The 15,917-nt window shown below is 36.3% G+C and overlaps 1 protein-coding gene across 5 annotated transcripts in view; it reads left to right on the forward strand.

The window, feature by feature from the left end:
- PTPN13 (protein tyrosine phosphatase, non-receptor type 13 (APO-1/CD95 (Fas)-associated phosphatase)) overlaps window positions 1-15,917 on the forward strand; it is a 226,789-nt gene that overhangs the window by 173,640 nt on the left and 37,232 nt on the right. For all 5 annotated transcript variants that reach the window (XM_011951790.1, XM_011951791.1, XM_011951792.1 and 2 more), the window contains 10 exons: window positions 1,262-1,421; window positions 2,834-3,048; window positions 3,166-3,264; window positions 4,623-4,987; window positions 6,222-6,405; window positions 7,805-7,963; window positions 8,476-8,647; window positions 8,747-8,957; window positions 12,691-12,761; window positions 14,487-14,548. In XM_011951790.1, the coding sequence (XP_011807180.1) occupies window positions 1,262-1,421; window positions 2,834-3,048; window positions 3,166-3,264; window positions 4,623-4,987; window positions 6,222-6,405; window positions 7,805-7,963; window positions 8,476-8,647; window positions 8,747-8,957; window positions 12,691-12,761; window positions 14,487-14,548 (1,698 nt within the window). The remainder of the gene's footprint in view (window positions 1-1,261; window positions 1,422-2,833; window positions 3,049-3,165; window positions 3,265-4,622; window positions 4,988-6,221; window positions 6,406-7,804; window positions 7,964-8,475; window positions 8,648-8,746; window positions 8,958-12,690; window positions 12,762-14,486; window positions 14,549-15,917) is intronic.

Consider the following 15,917-nt stretch of genomic DNA (forward strand, 5'->3'; position numbering starts at 1 on the left):
TACACCAACCTTTTACAGTACCTTAGAAGAGCAAAACAATGTGTGAATAAAATCAGTTCTCATTGAGATCTCTAAATTTGTTAGCTAATCAAGAAACCAAGCCTGATGTATATAACCATCTGAGTTGTTTTTTCCTTCCAAATTGAAATGCAAGTATTACAAGACATTTTTTACTGAGGAAGCTGACTTTCTATGTCATATTTAGCGCTTACATTACCAAAGAGATCTGATGGGGGAGGGGTGGAAATTGCGTTTTAAATTTGTTGTATAAACATCTGATTTCTAGTGGTTTTCACTCTTATTCTTCAGCCTGAACATAAAATTTATTTTGTTGAAGTACATTTTGAGTCAGGGAGTTTACCAAATTATCTATAATGGTCTTTGGAAGTTTTTGTTGTTGTTTTGAGACGGGGTCTTGCTGTGAGGCCCAGGCTGGAGTGCAGTGGTACTATCGTGGCTCACTGCAACGTTGACTTCCCGGGCTCAAGTGATCCTCCTGCCTCAGTCTCCCAAGTAGCTGGGACTACAGGCACGTGCCACCATGCCTCGCTAGTTTATTTTTTATTTCTTGTAGAGATGGGGATCTCCCTGTGTTGCCCATGCTGGTCTCGAACTCCTAGGCAAGAAGTGATCTTCTTGCCCCAGCCTACCAAAGTGCTGGGATTACAGGCAGGAGCCACCGCACCTGGCTTTTTTTGCTTTTTTTTTTTTTGAGATGGAGTTTTGCTCTTGTCACCCAGGCTGGAATGCAATGGCATGATCTCGGCTCATTGCAACCTCTGCCTCCCAGAGTCAAGCAATTCTCCTGCCTCAGCCTGTCACATAGCTGGGATTACAGGCACCCATCACCACACCTGGCTAATTTTTGTATTTTTAGTAGAGATGGGGTTTCACCATGTTGGCCAGGCTGGTCTCCAACTTCCAACCTCAGGTGATCTGCCCACCTTGGCCTCCCAAAGTGCTGGGATTACTAGCATGAGCCAGCCACTGCACCTGGCCATTATCATACATTTCTAACATGTATTATATTTATAATATATTATTTTTAATCATTTATCTTCCTATACAGAAATGTAATAAAAACTTGATTTTGAAACCTTCAACCCCTTGCTTTTGTTCCTCTGTATTTTTTTTCTCCCTCTTCATTTGGTGGACCAAATTTGGTAGTTACTTTAAATGATTTTATACTGTTAAGTCCTGAAAATGAATCTATTTTCTTAGCATTCTTCTTAATTAATGAAATGCTATTTTACTTATCCAGGTGGTTCATCTGTTATTAGAAAAGGGACAATCTCCAACATCTAAAGAACACATCCCGGTAACCCCACAGTGTGCCCTTTCAGATCAGAATGCCCAAGGTCAAGGCCCAGAAAAAGTGAAGAAAACAACTCAGGTCAAAGACTACAGCTTTGTCACTGAAGGTCAGGCCTTGGGAGACTACAATCTCACCTTTAAATTATTCCTCGCCTATTCAAAATTTGATTTTTACATTTTGTATTACAGTTAATGCCCTAGTTTTGTTCATTATTCTTGCCAAGGGCAAATAATAATCTGACATAGCACCATACTGAATAAAGACAGAAACATATTTGCAGCTCATAGAGTCTGAAAGACTTTGGATAATGAAGTCATGCATGATTATGGTCTTTTAAAAATCCTTGAAGTTGTTGTAAAATTCAAAATGAAATTTTGTAAGTAAAAAAATAAAGAAAAACAAATGCTGAGATGCCTTCAAACCCGTGTGAAACCTTGACCCTTAGTTTTTTGTTTTTGTTTTTGTTTTTGTTTTTTTTGAGACGGAGTCTCGTTCTGTCGCCCAGGCTGGAGTACAGTGGTGCAATCTTGGCTCACTGCAACCTCCACCCCTGAGTTCAAGCTATCCTCCTGGCTCAGCTTCCCGAGTAGCTGGGATTATAGGCACACACCACCACACCTGGCTAATTTTTGTATTTTTAGTAAAGACGGGGTTTCGTTCGCCATGTTGGCCAAACTGGTCTTGAACTCCTGACCTCAGGTGATCCGCCCTCCTCAACCTCCCAAAATGCTGGGATTACAGGCATGAGCCACTACACCTAGCCCCATCATTCTTTCTTTAAATCAGTTTGGTTTTTTTTTTAAACCCCCAAATCAACCATGAGCAAAGACTTTAAATATGTTTTTAAATTATTTTCTCATTATTCTTCTTTTAATTTATTTAGCTGATAAGAAATTTATTGAAATACTGCAATTTATCTAAGTTAAATTACACCTCCCCAGAATATTACAATGTCAGTTTATTTCCACATAACCTCCTCTAACGTTTATTTTGTTCTTCTTTTCATCTTTCTCACACTGTATACCTGAATTTCTCCCATATCTGTTCTTCTGTGGAATTTCCCCCTTTTTTTTTTTTCATCTATTGTCATACTTTGTTTTGTTTTGCTTTTGTAGAGATTGGATCTCACTGTATTGCCCAGGCTGGTCTCAAACTCCTGGGTTCAAGCAACCCTCCTACTTCGGCCTCCCAAAGTACTGGGGTTATAGGCGTGAGACGCTGTGCCCGACCGTAGTGTCTTTTAAAATACATGAATTTGATGCATAATTCCATTTTCAGAATCCTACTTTCAGAATTCTCCTTCCTAATCAAACAGCTTAGTTCATGCAGTTACTTGATAAGATTTCTTAATGATGGAAATAGACTGTAGGATACAGCTTCAGCAGTAAGTACATACAGAGCTGTAAATATGGGAAAATAGACTTTTTAAAATGTGTCTAGAAGTATATATGTTTGTATGTTCATATGTAAACACAGCATGTTAACAATATCTCAATTTTTTTATATCTTTTTCTCCAGAAAATACATTTGAGGTAAAATTGTTTAAAAATAGCTCAGGTCTAGGATTCAGTTTTTCTCGAGAAGATAATCTTATACCGGAGCAAATTAATGCCAGCATAGTAAGGGTTAAAAAGCTCTTTCCTGGACAGCCAGCAGCAGAAAGTGGAAAAATTGATGTAGGAGATGTTATCTTGAAAGTGAATGGAGCCTCTTTGAAAGGACTATCACAGCAGGTGAGCCCCTAGCTTGTGGAGTATAGCATTTTTAATGATGAGATGGATTGGCCTTTCAAAATGGTTTCATAATGCTGGTTTAACTATACCTTCATTTGTCATTCATGGTATCCCCAGGAAGTTATATCTGCTCTCAGGGGAACTGCTCCAGAAGTGTTCTTGCTTCTCTGCAGACCTCCACCTGGTGTGCTACCGGAAATTGATACCGCGCTTTTGGTGAGACTTATGAAAAGTAATTTACATTTTTATAGCCTATCAACTTAACAACTAACTAATTCAGCTGTGGTGGTTTCATCATGAGTTGTCCTCCTGGGTTTCATACCCAAGGGTTGGTAGGAAGAGAAGCAGGTTTATTTGGAAAGCCAGCAAACTGAGAAGATGGTCATCCTAAAATACTATCTTAAGTCAGTACAGATTTCAGTCTCTTTTTAAGTTAAGGGCAAGAGGAAGAGAAGGGGGTTGAGATCAAGAGGTGACCGAAGACCACAGACATCTGGGTGCCAGCAAGGGCCTGAGAAGGTTGGGAACCTCTTTGTCCTTAGTCAGGTGACAATGCTCCTATAAATCTTTAACATAACATAGATAGTTGTTTACATACTTCTTCTTTGATCCCAGAGTTACTTTTTAAAACTACATGATTGTTGTTTTTGCATATTACCTCAGTGCTCTAAAATTATCCTTGCCTACGTGCAGAAATGGATAAAGGCCTCTTAAACAAAAGTGGAGTTAGTTATGTTCATTATTGCTGTTTCATTGTTACATAGACATAGATGAATACTGTTCTCATTAAAGAAAGACTGCTTTTGGCCTGTCTACTTAAAATAGCCTTCTGCTACCAGTGAATAGTGACTCCTAGGTATGAAAGGCAGGATTATCTGGGCCAGAAGTTTTAACCCTTATTTTGGGGGAAGAGGAAAATAATACTATTAGGAGAACATTAATAGGAAAATAACATTTCTGTGAGATGCATTATAAATAGCATTTTAAAAAACTACATTGATTTGAGGCACCAAATAGGAAAAAGTGAATAGAACTCTCTTGATGTACATATAAGTTGGTATCAGTTTTTAGAAAACAATTTGGAAATACTTAAATAGCCTATTAAAAATGTGCTATATTCTGACAGTATAGAAAATTACAAAGTAATAGAAACTCGGGTAAAAATTTACATACAAAGAGGTTCTTCTAGATTTCTATTAATAATGAAAAGCTAGAAACAACTCTATGTCCAATAAAAGGAGAAGGCAGAAATAAAGGTATAGCCATCCACTGGACCATTATACAGGTATTAAAATTGTTTTAAAGCATATTTAAGGACTTAAGAAAATATTTATGATAGAACTCTAATTTTTGAAAACATGAGACAAAATACATATTACTCTAGTTCTAACTCAAGATATAAATTATACAATATTAACTGTTTTATATATTATTTTCTCTAGTGAACATAAATTACTTTTATTAGAAAATTCAATGCATATTTTAGTAGAAAGTTGTTCAATGGTTTATTTTCAAATAAATGCTTCTAAACTTCATAGAATGGTCACGAATCTCTTTAAATGTGTCCATTACAGACCCCACTTCAGTCTCCAGCACAAGTACTTCCAAACAGCAGTAAAGACTCTTCTCAGCCATCATGTGTGGAGCAAAGCACCAGCTCAGATGAAAATGAAATGTCTGACAAAAGCAAGAAACACTGCAAGTCCCCATCCAGAAGAGACAGTTACAGTGACAGCAGTGGGAGTGGAGAAGATGACTTAGTGACAGCTCCAACAAACATATCAAATTCGACCTGGAGTTCAGCTTTGCATCAGACTCTAAGCAGCATGGTGTCACAGGCACAGAGTCATCATGAATCACCCAAGAGTCAAGAAGATACCATTTGTACCATGTTTTACTATCCTCAGAAAATTCCCAGTAAACCAGAGTTTGTGGACAGGTATCATCAATATAATGTGAACAGCTCAAAGCAACTGGTGGTTTTTATTAGCAGTAGCAGCAACATGCATTTCTGTAAGAATGAAATGTGTGTGTCTGTGACCTTCACAGTGGTTAGGCAGAGGATGACTGTATTGGATGTCTAGCTATTGTGACTGATATTTTAGTTAGCAAACCAATAAGCTCTCTAGTCAGTCAGCCTGTCTTTCTTCCATCTTGAGCATATTTACTAGTAACTAAGAAAGTTATTTGTATTTCACCGTTAATCATACTACTTAGACAGAAACAGAAGAGACTTATTTAGGCAGTAACACAGTGGGAGAGTAGGGACCAGAAATATAGAGGGGAGATAAGGGCAGAGAGTTTGCAAAAGGTAAGACAAAGAAGATGGGGAAAAGAAGAAATGATTGAAAACATAGAAGCATACAAAGAGAAAGACTACATCAATACATCACATAATTATTCATACATTTTACTCTTTGTTTATGTCTTTGTATCTATCCACATCCAAACATATTTGTTCAAGTTTTTTTCCTTTGTATTTTATCCAAAATAACCACAGGAGTCAGACTTTTATTCTTCTTTCTTCTTTTCCTTATTATGTTGAAACACACATTAAGCTTCTGATAACATTAGCTTCAGCTTTGAATTAACAACTAGAAATCAAAAGAATTCTATTTAACCTATCTTGCTGACTTTATGCAATTTAAAGAACTTCATCAAAATAGAACCTAGGCCGGCGCGATGGCTCACATCTATAATCCCAGCATTTTGGGAGGCCAAGGCAGGCAGCTTGCTTGAGCTCAGGAGTTTGAGACCAGCCTGGGCAACATGGCAAAACCCCATCTCTACTAAAAATACAAAAAGTAGTTGGGTGTGATGACACACACCTGTAATCCCAGGTACTCGGGCGGCTGTGGCAGGAGAATCACTTGACCCTGGGAGGCAGAGGCTGCAGTGAACCGAGATTTTACCACTGCACTACAGCCAGGGCAACAGAGTGAGACCCTGTCTCAAAAAAACAAAAAAGAACCTAGACAGAGAATAAATTATTGTTAATTTTAGCATTTAACAGATATAGAGTAAATTCATAGTCCAGAGTCATACAAAAAGTAACTAGGATCTCAGTTCAAATCAGACATGAATATTTGTTAAGCATTTTCTGTTTCTGGCACAAACTTACCATATTGACATTGAAATGTATCTGAAATAGTCTTACTTCTTTGTCTCTGTAGTAATCCTTCTTCCCCTCTACCACCGGATATGGCTCCTGGGCAGAGTTATCAACCCCAATCAGAATCTGCTTCCTCTAATTCGATGGATAAGTATCATATACATCACATTTCTGAACCAACTAGACAAGAAAACTGGACGCCTTCGAAAAATGATTTGGAAAATCACCTTGAAGACTTTGAGCTGGTAAGTTGTTTTCTCTATATTTAAAAAAAAAAAAAATCCATATTTTTTAAAAGAAGGTGTGTTCATAAAGTTTCCCTTTAGGGAAAAAGCTGTCGTTTAAAATAGCTTCATATCTGTGTCTAACAAATGGATAACATATCTGGTATGTTTCTATGCTGAGAAATTAAGAAATAAAGCAAAAAGACCTGAGTATAAATCCTGATTCTACCACTGACTTGCGACAATTTGGCAGACTCCTATGGACCAATTGCTTAATTCTTCTGAGTCTTGGTAGCTTTGACTATAAAATGGAGCAAGTAACCTCACCGAACTGTGGTGAAGATTAAATGAAATAACATATGTAAAGCACCTGGTATAGTATCTGCTACAGAGGAGACCCTTAGTAAATATTTTTGTCTGCTTCTTAAATTCTGATGTTACCTATTTAATTTTTAACCAAGTTTGAATGTAATTTTTTTTCTCCTCTACACTTTTTTTGTGTGCTCAAATGGCATCCTTTACATTGTAGTAATAATCCTAGAACTTCTAAACCTACAAATAAGATCTGGAAACAAAATTTCCAAGTATAATATCCTTTACATTGATTGAAAGTTAGCCTTTTTAAATACTGCTTTTATTATCCAAGTAATAAATGTTTATTGTAGAAAAATTATTAAACAGAGAAGAAGACTAAAGCCACTATAATCTTATTACCCCAAAACTGTTAACGTTTTGGAGCTAAGTTTCCAGGTACCTTTTTTTTTTGGCCTATAATTGTGCATGTGTGTATTGGAGATGAGGGGTGTGCAGCATCTGCATCTTCAGTTTCATTCTTAGCAATGGCGTAAAAATAATCTTTAATTTTTCTCAGAAATCTTTCACCCTTCTAAGCAACCTCTGTGTCTCATTTGAAATCTTTTAAAAGTATATTTTATTTATACAACAAAATTAATAAGATTGTGATAATCACCAAAAGACTTCATATTTTTACCAAAAAAAAAAAAAGCTTTTTGTGGCTCTTTGCATCTATTTAGAAATATGTGGCTCTTTGCATTTGTTTAGAAATATATGAATTTTTTTTCTGAACCTTTCCTCCAAAAAGTATTCTTTGATCATCAAAGTATAACCACTGTTGTGTCCTTATTTATCCTAAAAATATAAGAATGAAAGCATGAGTAAATTCTGTCTCTGCTGTCTCTAGACAAACACATAATGTTGTACTTAAACTTAACTTTTACGTGGGATGCAGTCGGGGGACAGTCTGTCTAGAATCAGACAGACTTGACTTCTTCACTTGGACAAGTTAAGTAACCTTTTAAGGTTTGACTTTCTCCTCTGTTAAGTGAAATAATAGTCATCTTTCTGTTTGTCTATAGTGCAGAAAGGACAACCTGAAAGTATTACTGTTTTCTTCCCTTAGGAAGTAGAACTCCTCATTACCTTAATTAAATCAGAAAAAGGAAGCCTGGGTTTTACAGTAACCAAAGGCAATCAGAGAATTGGTTGTTATGTTCATGATGTCATACAGGATCCAGCCAAAAGTGATGGAAGGCTAAAACCTGGGGACCGGCTCATAAAGGTGAGACATTTAAGAGGAATGGATTATTTGTGTAAATGTAGAGAAAGAGCAAGCCAAAAAAAGAAGGTTGAATTATTGTAATACTGTATTTCTCTATTCGGTTTATGCTTTCTATTTCCACCACTTAAAAGTAAAGGCCTTTATATCGTTAACAGTTTGGGAAATTATTTTTAATTTGAAAGTCCTTTTAATCTCAGTTAAGGCATAAAACAAGCTATCTTAGGTCTCAGGGACAGAAAGTTTAAATTACTTAGAGGATGAATTTCCTGGATTTGCAAAATAATGATGCATTTGTTAGGGATTTAACATTATTATTTCATTGTAATGGCTTGATCGTTGTGCCTATGATTTCCGTAATAAAAGGGATTACCAATAAATTAGAGATCACTGTTGTGAATCTCTTACTAGCTAATATATATTATAAATTAGGAAGATTATTATATTTTATTGGCAATTTAGCTTCTCTTTTCTAAACATTGTGATTTTCATTTGCTCCTTTCTTGGTTTTGTAGGTTAATGATACGGATGTTACTAATATGACTCACACAGATGCAGTTAATCTGCTCCGAGCTGCATCCAAAACAGTCAGATTACTTATTGGACGAGTTCTGGAATTACCCAGAATACCAATGTTGCCTCATTTGCTACCGGACATAGCACTAACATGCAACAAAGAGGAGTTGGGTAATGAAAAGTCAAACTTTGTACAATATGATTTTCTTGGTTAGCTTGAGAGTTAGTACTCTTATGACTGAGAAAACAAATATTTTCTTTTCTTTCAAGGTTTTTCCTTATCTGGAGGTCATGACAGCCTTTATCAAGTGGTATATATTAGTGATATTAATCCAAGGTCCATCGCAGCCACTGAGGGTAATCTCCAGCTATTAGATGTCATCCATTATGTGAATGGAGTCAGCACACAAGGAATGACCTTGGAGGAAGTTAACAGAGCATTAGACATGTCACTTCCTTCATTGGTATTGAAAGCAACAAGGTACTCTGCAATTATTTATGAGTTTTGATTGTGCATGTGTGTGCATATCAGGTCATTGATTATACTTACATTCTCCAAAATTATATTACTGAATTAGTAATTCATAGACTACATTGGCAGGACTTAATAAATTTAAAACAGACTTCTTCATAGGCGATTTTGAGAACACTAAGGGAATAATAGAATGGTTACCACATTTATCAGTTAGTATGTTTTTACTTGCAAGTAATAGAAAATAGAACTCAACTTTTGTTTAAACAAGAGAGGGAATTTATTGGGAAATTTTTTTTCTTTTTTAGACAAGAGTTTCACTCTTGTTGCCCAGGCTGGAGTGCAGTGGTGCAATCTTGGCTCACTGCAACCTCCACCTCCCAGATTCAAGTGGTTCTCCTGCCTCAGCCTCCCGAGTAGCTGGGACTACAGGTACCCGCCACCACACCTGGCTAATTTTTGTATTTTTAGTAGAGACGTGGTTTCACCATGTTGGCCAGGCTGGTCTTGAACTCCTGACCTCAGGTGATCCCCCCGCCTTGGCCTCCCAAAGTGCTGGGATTATAGGCATGAGCCACCCTGCCCAGCCCCAGATTTATTGGTTTATATTGGACTTTTAAAATTCCAGAGATAAGGTGATCATCAGGTGAAATCTGATCAGGGCTGTATCTTATTTTCTACTTTTAGTTATTTCCTCCTCCCTGTATCAGTTTTCTTTATGGTAATCAAGTGACTACATCATTTTCATACTTCCCACCTATATACCACATCACATCACCTAGAGCAGTATTCAAACAGAAATCTCACCAATCACTACTATTCAAGCAAGTAGCGTTTTGCCTAAATTAGGGTCAATCTCTAAGTTGGAAGCAAGGGATAAGAATATACAGGTGCTCCTCATACAGTGGGGTTACATCCCAGTAAACCCATGGTAAATTGAAAATATCGTAAGTCAAAACCGCATTTAAAATACCCAGCCTACCAAACATCACAGCTTATTAGCCTAGCCTAGACTACTGTAAACAGTTTTACGTTACTTACATTACATTATCCTACAGTTGGACAAGATCATCTAACACAAAGCTTATTTTATAATAAAATGTTGAATATCTCATGTAATTTATTGACTACTGTACTGGAAATGAAACACAGGATGATTGTATGGGTATTCAAAGTATGGTTCCTACCAAATGCGTGTCACTTTTACAGTGTCATAAAGCTGTACCATTGTAAGTTGGGGACCATCAGTATTGATTGGCTTAAGCCAGTCCTGGCTCATTCCCAGAGCTGGGATAGGATTAATCCTACTGGAACCTCATGCCTGCTACCCCTGAGGCATAGAACTACCACAGCTACTCAACCTTATATAGTTTTACATTATAAAAAAATGCTAATAGCAACTTTGCTTTCACTTATAATGGAAATAGATTGAGAAAATGTATTAGTTTCCTATTACTATTGTAAAAAATTACTCTAAGTTTAGTGGCTCAAAATAACACGAGTTTATTATATTAACTTTCTGAAGGTCTGAAATACAAAATGGGCCTTCCTGTGGTAAAATCAAGGTGTTAGCAGGGCTGCATTCCTTCCGTAGGTCCCAGGAGAAAATCTGTTTTCCACCCTCTAGAGACTCCCCATACACCTTAGTTTATGGCTCACTTCCATCTTCAAAGCCAACAACTGCAGCGTCCTCTGCTTCTGCTGCCGTATCTCTTTCTCTGACTCAGACTTTCCTGCCTCCCTCTTTCACTTATTAGGACCCCTGTGATTATAACGGGCCCACCCAGATAATCCAAAATAACCTCCCCATATCAAAATCTGAACCTAATCATAGCTACAGTTTCTTTTGCCATATAAATAGTAACATCTTCAGAGGTTCTGAGGATTAGAACAGAATCATTAGAACATAAACATCTTGGAAGGGGATTATTCTGCCTACCACAATTTACAGGAATCCAGGCTTTCTAGATTACAGACTTAAGTTATATAAAGGGAAATTCTCATTTTTGTTTGTGAATTATTTCTTTTAAAGTATGGAGACTTGTTGATCAAATCATTGGTTATAAACTTATTTATTCCTTCTGAACCTGTAAATTAGATTATGTACTTTTTTTCCCCTTGAACATAGTCTTTGACTTGATTCCTTCATATATTATCTAAAAATTGGATTGGCATACAATTGTTTTCATAGGTCTACTTGAGTGTTAATTAGGAAGGGAGGGAAGTCTTCAAACAATCTGGAAAGTATTTATGTGAAAATTAATATTTTTGTTAACTTTAAGTCCAACTGAATATTTTGCCTCAGAATTAGTGGAGCACTCTTCAGCCCAGCCTTGAAGTAATTTTCTTTTGTCTTTCTGCTTTTATCTTAGCTGTAGTCACCAAAAATACAGTCATGGTAGTCACAATTACTTTCTCCTTCATTCTTCGTCTAGCTCTCTCTTCATTGTGTGTGTCTGCCCTCTTTTATTAAAGCCCATAGGGTAGCAATAATGGAGGGATGTATACTTGTAGTAATTATCTGTATGTCCACTTTCTAGAGATTCCTCATACTCCTTGGTTTATGACCTCCTTCCATAAAAGGAACTGTAAAGGGTTTGGAATTTTACTGTACCTGCAAGCTAATAAGCTAGCCTGTCTTTGTTACATGGATGCTGGCAGAAGACATAAAACTCCTGAATCAGAGATAAAAGACTATTACTAATGCATAGCAAGCAGCGTGAGCATGGCATCCATGTCAGTTCCACATGTCTTCCAGGTCCCACAAAAATGACATATGTGGGCCTGTGGATTTGTACACATGCAATGGGTTGTATTATAGGAGAAGAATGCTGTAAGAAGAGCCTTGGGAACCCACCATTTTATAGCAGTCTGTAAGAAAGCCTGTTTTTGTTGGGGGAGAGAAGTTACCACATCCTTCATGGTTGCTCACTGCAGATATAACCTTAAGAAGTGGCCCAGATAAAGAAAAGGTCAGGACCTTGCATTTTGGGGCTAGTCAGCAAGAACATACAGGGGTACTCAGAACTTGAAATATATTGCCTCTCCCAATACTGTACACCTTAGGCAACTCCCCTTTTCTCTCAATTATCAGCAACAATAAGGTTACATACTAATCTTCTTATTTCTAAGGTGCTATCTTTTTGGCTGTTTTGTACTTTGGGTGGTACCATTCTTCTTATAGTCCTTTGAATAGAAATATTTCATCTAGATTTTCACTTTAATTTAAAAGAAAAACACGTATCAAGGGCTTTAGATATATAAAACTTAATGATCTGCGACTTCTATGTTATCTTTGAACTATTGATAAGTGACAGTGAACTGAGTTATTAGATAATGAATATTAGCAGTGTTTTCAATAGAAGGGGAAATAAGGTGATATGTTAAACTGAAGCCCAGAGAAAAACTACGTAAAGAAGTGATTCTTAACCTTTTTTGGGTCAAGAACATCTCCCGGGCCAGGCGCAGTGGCTCACACCTATCATCTCAGCACTTGGGGAGGCCTAGGCAGGTGGATTGCTTGAACTCAGGAGTTCGAGACCAGCCTGGGCAACATGACAAAACCCCATCTCTACAAAAACTACAAAAAAATAGCTGGGCATGGTGGCACATGCCTGTGTTCCCAGCTACTTGGGAGGCTGAGGTGGGAGCATTGCTTGAGGCCAGGAGGATTGCTTGGGCCTGGGAGGTCAAGGCTACAATGTGCCAAGATAATTTACAGTAGTCTTTTTTTACAACACAGAAATGATCTTCCAGTGGTCCCCAGTTCTAAGAGGTCTGCTGTTTCAGCTCCAAAGCCAACCAAAGGCAATGGTAAGGATATATTCATTTTACTGTACTCTCCTACGGTAATGGGAATGTAAAATGGCACACCCATTTTGGAAAACAGCTTGACAATTTCTTAAAAATTTTAACTTACACCTAAAATATAATCCAGCTTTTCCACTGCCAGCTGTTCACTTGAAGAAAGTAAGCCTATACTCTACATAAAATATTGGACAGAAATGTTTCTAGAAGTTACTTGTAATAGCCAAAATTTGAAACAACTCAAATGTCCAACATCTATTGAATTGATAAACCAATTGTAGTATATCCAAACAATGAAAAACTACACAGCAATAAAAAAGAATGAACTATTGATACAAGCAAAAAAAGTAATTAAAATAACCTCATAATAAATGTTCTGAGTTAAATAAACCAGAGCAAAAAAAATAGTTCATACTGTATGATTCTATTACAGAGTTGTAGACAATGCAAATTATAGTGACAGCAGCTCGGTGATTATGTAGGACAAACAGGGAAGGAAGCATTTAGGGGAACAAGAGAGAGAGATTACAAATAATAAACTATTATGTTTCCTACTATGCCAATATGATTATTTTGAACCAGTGGTGTATTATTGCTATATTTTTCATTTTTCTTAGAAGTTTAATAATATTTTTCTTGCAAGGAATATTAAAACCTATTCTTGGACTCTTTGTAACATCATCCACAGAATTCTAAAGATTTGTCTATAAAAATTCCATCTCAGTTTTTATCTTTCTAGGCAGAATTATTTTGGGGTCTTCCCCAAATAGAGGTTCTTAAATGTACTTACCTTTATGTGTTTCTTTCTTTGTTTTCTTATACAGTTTTCCAAACTCTACCATATTTTTCTCAGTCTCTTGAAAATATAATTTAATGAATGAAGTTATGTTTAAATATGTGATGTTTTAACTGTAAGTGAAACATAATCTCCTTTTTTAATATATTGAATTGTAATGATAGCTAAGGATTAAAATTAACATTTGGCTTAAAAATATATTAAAAGTTCTTTTCTGTTTTATCCATAATTTATTTTCCTGTGTTGAATTGATAGTCTTTTTGAAATCAGACTTTAAAAAGTGTTACTACCTTCTTTTAAATAGTAAACTGAACATAGTTAAGCACCTGTGATGGCTCACCCGTTCAATGGGAGAAATTATAATCAGTGTCTCACACGAACCATTCAGCCCAAACTAGCTTTTATGTGTACTATTTTTTTTTTAAGAAATTAGCTTTTTCCTCACGCCTGTAATCCCAGCACTTTGCAAGGCTCAGGCAGGCGGATCACAAGGTTAGGAGATCGAGACCATCCTGGCCAACATGGTGAAATCCTGTCTCTGCTGAAAATACAAAAATTAGCTGGGCATGGTGGTACATGCCTGTAATCCCAGATACTTAGGAGGCTGAGGCAGGAGAATCACTTGAACCAGGGAGTCGGAGGTTGCAGTGAGCTGAGATCGCGCCTGGCAAGAGAGCGTGACTCTGTCTGAAAAAAAAAAAAAAGAAAAGAAAAGAAATTAACTTTTTCCTTGGGATAAACCCCCAAAATATTAAAGCTTTGGAATCAAATAATATTCCATTTATTTGTTTTTTAATCATTTTGTAATATGAATTATTTTAGTATACTAATAAAAATAACAACATCCCAGAAATGTGAGTTTTCTTTAATTATTTTGATATCCCTCTTGTGGTTTGGATTGGCTCATCCCCTTACTTCCTATATTGTCCTTTCAGTTTCCTACAGTGTGGGATCTTGCAGCCAGCCTGCCCTCACTCCTAATGATTCATTCTCCATGGTAAGAAGAAGTCCACCCTCTTTCATGTCATACCTCCTTATCTAAGTAACAGCATGTTTGTGTTTTGAACCAAATTGATTTCATATTTAAATATTTGTCTTCTTTAGATATTCATATTAATAGTAAGGCTATATTTTACTGAACTAACAGGCCTTGCTAAGTAAATCATACAACATAGAGCCTCACATAGGTAACCGTATGTCACTTCACACACACTCAGCTTTTAAATACACTAACCAGTTAAATAGATAACTTTAGTGCGGAGATTTTTCTTATTAATATGTAAAATTCTTTTGATTGTCTCTTAGACAATGGGAAGAGAAGAATAATATAATTAAGGGTGGAATTGTTCCTTTGGGCTTGGCGAGCAGTGACCTTCAAGTTCAAATCTGTGCAACCAGTGAGGAAAAAACAGAAGTAGCAAATAAATAAATAAATAAATAATAGGTTTACTTGCTTTTGAAAGACTTAGAAAATGCTTTACCAAATGATTAAATGAGACAGCTTTAATCATTTAAGATTAGCACAGAGAAATCTAGGGCTGACTTAACAAAACTAATACATAGTTAAATTTCCATTTCATGCTCTCTTTAAGTCTACTTATATGCCCATTTGTGTGGCTAACATCCCTTTTTGTGATTTTCCTCCTGGTATGTAATTACATTTCTGCAATGATCACAGCTGGATCTTCATTTCATGGAATTGTTTTATTCCACATGCATCCCATACAATATGTTCTGAACTTCAATATGGAATGGCTTGCCATGTAAAATGCAGCACTGAGGGATTGCTCTTTTATTAATCTGAAAGTCTTATTATGTCAACATGAGCTAGCTTTAGTGTGGAAGGAGAAAAATAATTTCATGACCAGAATTCCAAAATTCTACACCTTTCATTTCATTATGTTGTCTCACACTTGTGACTTGGTCTAGCAAGCCATGAAAAGATAATTACAGCAGAACATTTTAAGGCAGTAATGATTGAGACACAAAAACAAAAATTTTTTGTTATTTGTATGTGTTGAAATTGAGCTACAGCAACACTCACTATTCATTCACTATGAAGACATTATTCGGAATGTCTTCAATTTCACATAGCAAAGCAACTGAATTTTCATGTATTTCTAGTAGTATTCACACTGTATAGTGCTCTTCTTTTTAAATAATCAGCACGTTGCTGAAAGAAAGAAGAGTAGAGTTTTTATTAAATTAACATAAAACCCTAGAAACCAAGACTTTTGCTGTTCATGGCTGCCAGCATTTTTTTGTTAAAATCTTCCAGGAAGTCTCCCAGACAATACTCTGTCATTGAATGCTAATATCTATACTATTAATTTCTCATTGAGAATGGAGTTTCATAATCCAGTGAA

This window comes from Colobus angolensis, unplaced genomic scaffold, assembly GCF_000951035.1.
Source record: "Colobus angolensis palliatus isolate OR3802 unplaced genomic scaffold, Cang.pa_1.0 Scaffold328, whole genome shotgun sequence".
Taxonomy (NCBI): domain Eukaryota; kingdom Metazoa; phylum Chordata; class Mammalia; order Primates; family Cercopithecidae; genus Colobus; species Colobus angolensis.